The 10925-nt window shown below is 36.1% G+C and overlaps 1 protein-coding gene across 1 annotated transcript; it reads right to left on the reverse strand.

Moving 5' to 3' along the window:
• Positions 1–6465: 6465 nt before the first annotated feature.
• On the reverse strand, positions 6466–10740 carry LOC126784046 (pentatricopeptide repeat-containing protein At2g17140-like). Its single transcript, XM_050509550.1, is given in 10 exon segments — positions 6466–6571; positions 6573–6859; positions 7434–7623; positions 8281–8440; positions 8443–8631; positions 8634–8856; positions 8859–8944; positions 8947–9505; positions 9507–10346; positions 10348–10740. Coding segments are annotated over 10 exon segments (3033 nt in total).
• Between the last annotated feature and the right edge of the window lie 185 nt (positions 10741–10925).

The raw sequence follows: 10925 nt of genomic DNA on the forward strand, positions 1-10925 counted from the left end.
TACAAAGCATGTATCATCTAATAATCTCTTCTTCTTTTTTAAAATACCCAACTCTTGCTTGCTTCAAATTCAGTCCCAGCATATGAGTATTAGTGTCTAAAGTTTATTATAGTTTTGGGTGCTTTGGGTATAAGAGGTTTAACGTATAGCAAAACATATGATTAAGTGCTTATAAAATGGAACTTTGATGTTAGAATATTGATTTATAATTACTTTACTGCCAAAAAAAATAATGATGTTAAATTTTAGGTTCATTCATAATTCTTAATCTGAGGGCTTTTGCTTACTGTACATATGCTTTACTTGATTGCCTATACAATACTTTTCAAATTATAGAAATTCTATTGAGTTGATACAACAAGAGTTGATATAACATTCAGTACTTAGCTTTGAATTGAACATTGGAATTTTCCTCACAGTCGAACATTTTTGTGGTCTTGGTGAACATCTACAAGCCAAAAGTTTTTCTTTTTTTCTCCCACTGTAACCTTTTATGCATTTAGATTTCAATATAATGTAGTTTTTTCAGTTTCCATGTTCAATGACATTATCTTACATGCCCAGTATCAACCAATGTTTGATCATGTTCCTTATGTCCGTAGTTTTTTGTATGTTTCTACATAAGGGAATTCTCATTGTTACTTTTCAAATTTGTAGATTCAGTTACCACGTTGATGAATGACTCAAATTTAGAAATACTTCTTTGTAGGCAGCTTGGCAGGTGCGTGGGTTATAAGGGAAGATGAAATTGATTCGACAGCCTTTGACAACGCAATTGAAGAGATATTAGGTCGTCGATTCTATTACCTGTTTAAAGATTGCTTGCATGAACTTAAAATTTTGACATTTTTTTACAATATATAATTATGATCATCACTTGCCATGTACATATGTTACAAGAGCACAATAAACAAATATCTATATTACTACCCTGTATTAACTTTCAATTTGACAAATATATATATTAATTAATAATGTACACCATAATTTCTCACTCATTATGATAGGAAATCAACACTAAACCATCAACAACATTAGCGGAGACTATCAAAGTGAAACAGCTGAAGTATCATGCACCAGACATTTGGTGCACACAGTACACATATGCATTTGAACAACCTCCCATTAGTGGGTTAACAGCTTTCAACATGTGCTCACATTTCATTCTAATAATACAAATCATGTATTTTTGAAAAGCTGTTTGGGCAGCAGTTGTAAGCAAGCTAGACTGTATAACTAGGATATTCTTTCTTTCAAATACTTTGCCACATCTATGTTTGTGGAGATTTAGAAGTGAGACGTCCATTTTTGCCTACAATTAGAAAACCCGCTGCAACGCGCGGGTACTTACTCTAGTTTACTAAATATTAAGCGTCGTGAAAGTGGCACTGTTCACAAAGTTTTTGTCTTATTTACAGTTTTGCCATTCGGCGTGATTTGGTTTCAGTTGACGTGTGTTAACTGTGTTGTTTTCTGTTCCTCCACGTCTCTCCCCTTCTCTCACTTCCTTTCTTCTTATGAAATCCTTTCCCAACGACTTCCATCATTTATCGAGCACTCGAGCTGTGGTCTTTTTTCGGATCAGTGATAATTGATTTGCAGATCGAAGTCGGGCTCCTGCTTCGTTTTCATCATTTTCTTTGTTGTGTGTTGGCTATCATCAGTAGGTGATTAGCCGGGTGTTTGATTTCGAGAAATTGCGCTTCAGTTTGAGGCCATCAGGTTATGCATTTTTTACATTTGTTGATTGGGTTTGTTGGGTAGTGAGATTAATTTGTTGTTGTTTGGTTGTGGGGATTGAGTTTGTTTTCTTCTGTCTAATACTCTAATTATTCTTTATAAATTGATGGATTTCCAGTGTTAATATTGTTCATTTATCTAAGTTCTGTTGGATTGAATGGAATCGAAGCTGGTTGGGTTGTTTGTTGTGATTACCTTTGAGGATTCATTTGTTTTTGAGGTAGGGAGATCAGTATGTATCGGTGTAAGTCCCTCTATTATTTATTATTCTTTGTTCTACTTGGGTTTGAAAAATCAGTGGATGAGAAAAAAAGAAAGAGATGAGTACGCATGTGGGTTTATGTGGAGTTGGTTCTCCATTTAAGTTGTTTTTTTTGGGTGATTGTGTGTTGTGTTCAATTCCTGTCGAATTGTAGTTACTTTCTTCATTAAATTTTTCTATCATGCTTGAAATTGTGTTTTGGAGGTAGTTTCAAGAGATTCTTTTGCCTGCACAGGTATGTTATTATATGTGAGAGAGAGAGAGAGAGGTGCATGCCCTATGTTTTTTATGTGAGTTTTGGAGGAGCAGACATATATTGATAGGAGTTTGTTTTTACATGTGACTTGCATTTTCAATTTGAAGTTTGTTCCTTTTAGGATTACCAGGATTCAGTTATCGCTAGGACTCTTCTTCTAAACTTTTACTTATAAGTACCTTAGTATTCTCAATCTAAATGCTTTTAATGACTTCTAATAGTCGGTTATTTTAGCTCAGGGGTAGAATTTATATTCTATCGATGCTTACTTTATTTTGGGTTTTCAATTTTGCAGCTACGAAGTTCTTCCCCACCAACAAATCTCACTTCCAGCTAGGGGGACAACAGTTCATGGAAACAGCTTAGATGGCAGTGTGATAGGTACTTTCTACTAATTATTTATTCGTAGTTTTTATTCTTTCAGTCATTTGGTTTGTAGATTTTATTGTTGAGAGTGATCGCTGGAATGCAATCTTAATACACATCAGCATTTATAAACTCTGAAATGTTATGAGACCAGTAAATGCATGCAGCCACTTGAGAACTCTAGCTACATATTTAGATAATTAGACTTTAAAATGATGCAGTCATATTAGTCTTGATCCACAAAAGTAAGAAATCTAAACAAGATGCCAAGTAAATGATACCCAAAAACTAGGTTACGATATAGGAATAAATAGATGAGCTACTCAATATTAATTTGAGAATTAAGTAAGTTGTGTATGTCCGACTTCATAATAACAGATATATGTTACCTTCTCAACTTATATCATTTAATATTAACCTCTCCCGTTTTTTATCCTAATATCTTATACATCTAGCCTCTCCAATTTCTATCCTTTTATCATTTAACTGTTACTCAATTTTTATTAATCAAATTCTTCTGTTTAATGATGATATTGAGGGATGTTGTATTAATTGGATGTAAAATAAAAAAGCATAGAAATTGGAGAGGTTAGGATGTAAAGGATAAAGGATATAAGTTTGATAAGGTATCGTCTGTTAATATCAAGATTGAGATTGATAAAAACTAATTAATGGGATCTTTCTTTATCCTTGATGATGAAATTCCAGTTTAATATCTTTATTTGTCATATGTTGTATATGCTGATGTACTTCTTAAAATGTTCATATGTTCTTTTCCATCTTCAAGGTAAAAATTAAGACTCCATGCATGTCTTCTTCTTATCCCATTTTCCAATTTACACATCTCTTAATTGCTCTTTCAACATCAAGTAAGGCTGAAAAATAACTGATGATTTTTAGATTAATCAATGGACCATAAATGTGCTCAAGATTTTGAGCCGAGATAAACAAGAATAAATGCAACTATTTTTTGTGGATTGATTTTTGTTTTATAATCAAGTTTACTTGATTATCTTTTTGTGTCCCTCTTCTAATAATATGGGCTTATGCAGGGCCAACTATGTTGAGCTGTAATACTACCAAAACTACTCCAAAAGTTTCTACATGTCAGTGTGATAAAAAGATATATTTCAGATTGGATTTGACCACTAATCCAAGCTGTAATACTACCAAAAGGCAGTTATCATTTGTAGGATTGAATTTGATACCAACTGATATTATTTTGGTTGAGCTCTTTATTATGTAAATGTTTATGAAGTAGGTCATGTCTGAAAAGTGTTTGTGACCATGTTATTAATATATATTTTTGCTAGCAGTTCCAACTGCAGTTGTGAATTTAGTCTTAAATATTGTAGCATATGTGTTGGTGGTGATATTACTACGACATTGTATACTATATCATGCTGTAAATCCTGAGACAAGAGTGTTAAACTATGTTCCCTATCTTTTTGTGCTTAGTTTTAGAAATAAGAACAGCAAGGATGGAGGTAGCCATGTTGCTTAACACAAAACAGATGACTAAGAAATCATGGGAGCTGGTCAGTAAACAATTTTGCACTCTTTTTTTTCCCACTTTCTTCTTCTCTTTACCTTTCAGACTTGACAGAAACAAAAGAGGATATTCAGATTTACATAATGAAGTTGCTCTGAGTCACCATCTAGATTATGTTCTGCAAAAGAAGCTAGACTTGGATCGAGATGTGGGCGAGATATATTTGGCTCTGCTTACCGAGAAATTACAACAGAACTGAAAGAAACAAATCAGAAGTACAACTTCTCTCTGGAAATTTGAGGACACATTATTATCAAGTTGTGGCTTCTCAAGTATTTTGATTATCTTTGATTAAAACTAAATTGCCTCATCTCTTATAAACTTGGAATATTTGTGTGATGATTCTTTCTATCGGAATATTTAATCAAAATTATTATTTTACAACCTCTTTCCAGTACTTACAATATACCAATTTCTTCCTGCCTTGCAATAAACATTTAATTAATTATAAATTAGTATATTACTGAGAGAAAGAAATAACAAAATGAAAATATCAAGATGTATTTAATTGTAAAAGTTTAATACATGACACAATACACCAAGCCGACGCATAGCGCGGCCTTGACACTAGTATATATGATACATCTAAACGAAACTGTTCCCAATTAGGGGTAACCCTATCTATTTAAAATGGCTCTAGCAACTACATATTCAATGAAGTTATCATTATTGTTCCTTGCCATATACCTGATATTCTTATCAATTTTTTATTTGATACAGATACAACTCTTCCAAACGAGAAAACAATTAAAATTATATAAATGAAATTGTAAATTAAATTAATGTACAATTATAATTAATCGGGAAAATCGTACGGTTTTATGAAACCATGTGGGGTTGTGTAAAATCCCTTTTCTTGTGTGATAGGATTATTGTTCAGCTCTACAACTTTTTTTTATTTTTACTTTAATCACATAATTAGTGGTATATTTCAAGGACTTGGATATATCATATATACATGGATACACCTATAGGTCCTCGCATAGGCATCGCTCATTTGCTACCCAATTGTACTCAATGATACCCATAATAGTACGATGCCACTTACCTGCATGCTAGGGGTAATGAATTGGTAAGATGATCTGCTAGATGTGAGAGATTGTTGCAGATAAATTTCCCTTCAAGACGTGATATTGAGAAGCGTCAGACTATGAAATGTTTGCTGGAGCTAGATGTCTAATGAAGGAGTGGAAGCAGAATTATAACTTGGGGCACCATGTTCACGAATGACAATTGATCTGAACTAGGGAAGGACACGGGTCACTACGGTTCGATTTTGGGCAAAACTAATGATCCAACACAAATTTTAAATTTAGTTCATTTTTTTCTTTCTAAAGACTATGTCCCACAACCCAACCCAACCCGCACAGTTTGAGTTTTTTTTTTTAGTTTTACCCATACGTAAAATATATAATATTAGACATTAATTTAAGGGTACAAAGTTTAACATCATAATGAAAAATATAAGGTCCAATTGATTATTACAAACCTAATTAATTTTAACATCTCCACAATCCATATTTAGTTCAAGTACAAAAAAATATGTCTGATTTAATTCAGAGAGGAACTTACAAGATAGGAAATATATATAGAATCATTGATAAAAGAATTCAATTCTAGAATTATGATATAAAGAGAGGCGATTGGAGATGGAGGTCGAGGGAGGAGAGAGGAGCAAGGGGGAGCTACATGGACTAGTTTTGTGGATTGAAGTGAATTTGTAGTAATGTTTGAACCAAGGAGTGAAAATTTAAAAAGATAGAGAGGGTCGTAAGTTTTTTTTATATGAGAAACGAGAGAGACCATAAGATTGATTAAGTCAATTAAGTTTACGCTAGTTTTAGTGTTATTTTTTTTCTAAATAAGAAAAGTAAAAATATATTAAAATGATGACGTTGACCGTTGACTTCGAATTATTTGAGTCGGTTCGGTTTATGAAAGACTAAACTCAAAACTCAACCTAAATATAATAAGTTCGGTTTGGTTATTTTATTCTTAGTTAAGTTTTTTTTCGGTTTTCAGTTTTTTTTTTCTTCGGATTTAATTTGAGTTCGGATAAGGTTTTTTTCTAGTTTTCGAGTATGCATGTGCACGATTCTAAACGCGGGAGATAACTGGATTCTAGCTTCCTTTGACTTGGCTGAAAAACGTTTTTTTTTGTTTGTTCATTAACTCCACAGGATATAGAAGTAAATTGTATCCAGGCACCAAGAGAAACCTGCTTAAGAAGAGCACATGACTTAGCTATACAAATCAGAACTAGAAAAACGCAAGCAAGCTCGCCACCATCTATCGAACACCCAATTCTGCACTTGCATCTGCAAAGCGCATAATTCCTTTCCTCTTGGCTGCAGACTTGGTAACCTTGGCTCTGCAGGAATCCTTCTTCTCCAGTCTTGATGACTCCCACATCAATAGTCTGGCGCATGTCCCTCACAGCAAAAAGACCATGTTGGGGGCACTCGGAGAAAGTTTTAACAACCATGGGCTTGGTGGGAATCATATCAACAAAATTGGCATCAACATTCTTCAAAAACTTGGTCTCCTTCTCGAGCTCCTTGCCAGTACGTTTGTCAATCTTGGTCAAAACTTCATTGAACTTGACAGCAATGTGAGAGGTGTGGCCATCAAGCACAGGAGCATAACCGTTTCCAATCTGGCCAGGGTGATTCAAGATAATGACCTGCGCGGTAAATTTGCTTCAAAGTTCCAGTCAACAGAATAGAGAAAAACTTTATTGAAATGCAAGCAAATTATTCTGAAGACACAATACAATAGGACACTTCTAATTAATGATTCTGGAAAATTTAAGAGACACTTCTTGGGAATTATAAGGGACAAAATAGTTTATGGGTTAAACACATGATTAGACCAGCAACTAAGAAAAACGTAAGTTGAATATACACGATAGGTCTGCATATATTTCAAAGTCACGTTTACACACTGTCTACTTAGTCAACTTAGATAGCTGATGCCAAATATATTAGGTGGAGCAGCCTATTTTTAACATTTCAACCCCTATCATGTTCACTCGATATATGCCGAGCACAAAAGGGTACAAATCAGTAAAGACTTGACCCTCATGTGGTGAAAAAGAAAAAAGAACAAAAAACAAAATCTTAGATGAAATATCAAGCTAAAAGAGCGAGAGAAAGTGAGCTGCTTGAGATATTCGCATAGGATTTAAGCAGATAAACCATCTAAATAAGAAACGAATTCCATTTGAAAGTAGAAGCAGCAAAAACAGTGAAAATTACCTGAGGTCCTACTGGAAAAATATTATAAGGATCCACTGTCTCCAACACACTGGCAAAAAAATAAGCGGGTACTTGACTTTCAATACTCAAAAATTCATCTTTCTGGGTTTGCAAACTCGTTAGATTTGCTCGGCCCCAGCCTTTCTGCACCCTCTTACGAGTTTTTAATATGATTCCACTGCCATCATCTCTGAATTAGGAAAAAGAAAAGTATAAGTGAGAAACATTATTGTCGAATGAAAATCTAATAATGATATTAAGAAAGAATATGGTGCACCAAAAATCTAAGGGGCTTCAAGCCCAGAAAACAGTAGATTTTTTTTAACTCGATTCTTAAAACATATGTATACCTGGTTTGAAAGAATTACAATACTTTAAAATTGTTAGTGATCCCTTAACCCCACATCAAAGAAGAAATCCAAATTCACCAAGTGAGAAGACATTGTCGACTGAAAAAGTAATGATGATATTAAGAAAAGATATAGTCACCAATAAACCCAAGTGGCTTCAACCTTAGAAAACAGTAAATTCTTGGATTCAATTCTTCAAACCGCCTTGTATCTGGTTTGAAAGAATTACAATACTTAAGCTTTGTTCATACCCCCTAAACCCCACATCAAAGAAGGAAGTTCAAATATCACCAAGCCTTGATGTGGGATTTTATCCAAGCATGTGTCTTCCAACTTAGAGGCATAGGCAAAAGAGCACACCTATCTCCTATTATGGTTTTTCATCCAAATGACTACCGTCACCTCAAATGCAGCTGTTATGTTTAGCAATTTGACCAGCAGGGAAAAAATGCTCGAGCAACTATAACGGAATTGTAAATAATTCTCCTCTATCACACCTGTTCACTATGGTCTGCCAATCACTTTGAGAGTTTGGTTTTTCACAAATTACATTTCTCTGACTTCGGTGAACCTTATTCGCTATCCTACCTTCTGATGTCATTTCCATCATTCTCTCAGCGAGTTCATCAGCTTCATACTTATTCCCCTTTTTACCAAGCCATCAATTACTGGCAGAAAGGATGCTGAATCAAACCCATATCCCTTAGTCATCATATTGTGAAGAATGCTACAGGCATCCTCTAACTTTTCGTCCTTGCAGAGTCAATCAATGAGGTCTTTATAAAGGAAATTTCCCAGATAAAGGTACTTCTCCAGTGCTTCTCTAAAAAGTTCTGTAGCTTTTGTGACTTCCCTCCAGCAAGTAACTCATTAAACATCATACTATATAAGACTTCCTTGTGGCAACATACACTTAAAGCAAAGTCAAATACCTCTCGTGCAACTCCAAAATCACAACCCTCGCAGAAAGCTTTAATTAATATGCTGAAGGTAGAAATAGTCGGGGGTATGCCCTTTTGCAGCATTTCATCTAAAAGAAAAGTTGCATCTTTGACTCTCTCTCTCTGCTTCACAGAGACAGGTTACAGGTAATCATATTATTGTAAGTATGGACGTCAGGAAGGACTCCTCTTTCTTTCATTTCATTTATCAGCCCATAATTTCAAATACTTGCTTTTTCCTCCCTAAGCCCAGGATTAGTGAATTGTAAGTTTGAAGGCTCTTGTTGCAACCTTTCTTCTCCATGTCCTTCAACACCCGAAATGCAGACGATATCTTTCCTTCTTTACAAAAGTTACGTATGAAAGTATCATAAATCATTGAATCATGATGCAATTTTCTCCCCATCATCTCCATGAACTTCTTCTTAGCTTCATCAAACCTCCCAGCTTTGCATAATCCATTAATTATAGTTGAATATGAGATCAAATCTGGAAGGCATTTATTCCCATCATTACTATCATCAACCAGGCCAACAAAGGAATTCCCCAAGCTTCCAAGAGCCGCACTTACAATTTCAATTGCTTTGTCCAATTTCCCATCATTGCATAGACCATCAATCACAATATTGCAGGTCACAGTATCTAATCCATAACCTTTCTCATTCATCTTCCGCAGCAGTTCCTCCACTTCCGATGTTCTTCCCTCTTTCCATAAGCTGTGCAGCAGAATGTTGCAAGTATGAGTATTTGGGAAGCAATTCTTCATTATCATCTCTTGCAAGTTGCAACACATTGCTAGCTTCAGATACCTTCCCCTTACTGCAGTATCCATGTAATAAAGTACTGTAGGTGACCGTATCTGGTGAAATATTGTTTCTTGCCATTAGATTCATCACGATTCTTGCATCACGCAGCATCCCATTTTTGCACAACCCATTTATCACAATGTTATACGAGTAAATATTAGGTTCCATTCCCTTATCTACCATCTCTTTCAGAACCACTCGCGCTTCCAAGAGCTTCTTATTCCTGACCAAACCCAACAACCATGTATTATACCTCTCCAAATTAATCACACCCTTTTCCAAAGACTCAAACAAGCTCTCTGCGTCCTCCAACATCCCTTCCTTGCAAAACCCTTGCAACATCAAATTATACGTCACAACATTCGGCTGTGGCAGCTCCAGAGCCTGATCCATATGCATATCTCTAAATATTCTAGACGCTTCAAGAATCTTCCCTGCATTACACAGAGCCGATATCCGAGAATTAAAAGTAATGACATCCGGAAACATACCCTCCTCCCTCATCCTCTCCACCAGTCTCTCAGCCTCATCAGTCTTCCCTTCTTTACAAAAACTCGAAACCAAAGTATTAAACACAACCCTATTAACCCCAACGCCACAACTCCTCATCTCATCCAAAACCTCCAGCCCTGCACCGCTTAACCGAGCTTTACAATACCCGCGAACTAAAATGCCGACGCTGTACTCATTCGGGTCACAACCCTTGTCACGCATTTTATCAAACCCCTGTCGTGCGTCTCCCAAACAGCCGCAATCGCAGAGAGCGGTGATCAGGAGATTAAAAGTGTACGTTTGGGGCTTAACCCCGGCGAGGATCGATCATGTCCTTATACAACCACAATACGTAGTCGACGCCGTTGTTTCGAAGAGAAGACTGGAGGAGGAGATTGTAGAGACAAGGAGGAGGAGGGTGATCGGGGAAGCGGGTTCGGAGAGAGTTGAAGTGGGAAAGGGCCTTGTCGGGGAGGTTTGATTTGGCGAAGAGACGGCCGAGGGAGAGGAGGGAAGGGCGGAGCGAGTGGAGGAGGAGGCGGTGGAGGGCGTCGATTTCGGGGAGCATTTGGGCGGAGATGAGGATGCGGGTGATGATGGGGAGGGAGAGGTGGGAGGAGGAGGAGGAGAGGATGCGGTGGAAGAGGTGCCATGCGAGTTTGGGGTTGTTGGTGTTCTTGTATAGAGCTTTGGTGAGTGAGGAGGCTGCTGCCTCCATTTTCCTCTTGCTTGTTGTTTGTTTTGTGTATTTGGCGGGACACAGACTACTTTATATCATGGGGCTTTGTTTTCTTTTAATTTTCGTTTTCTTTTTATTATTACTTTACTAGTGTGGTAATTTTTTTACATCCTATCCTATTAGTGTACGCATATTTGAACCACTTAAATTATTATAATATATTA

The sequence above is a fragment of the Argentina anserina genome, chromosome 2 (genome assembly GCF_933775445.1).
Source record: "Argentina anserina chromosome 2, drPotAnse1.1, whole genome shotgun sequence".
In the NCBI taxonomy this organism is placed as follows: Eukaryota; Viridiplantae; Streptophyta; class Magnoliopsida; order Rosales; family Rosaceae; genus Argentina; species Argentina anserina.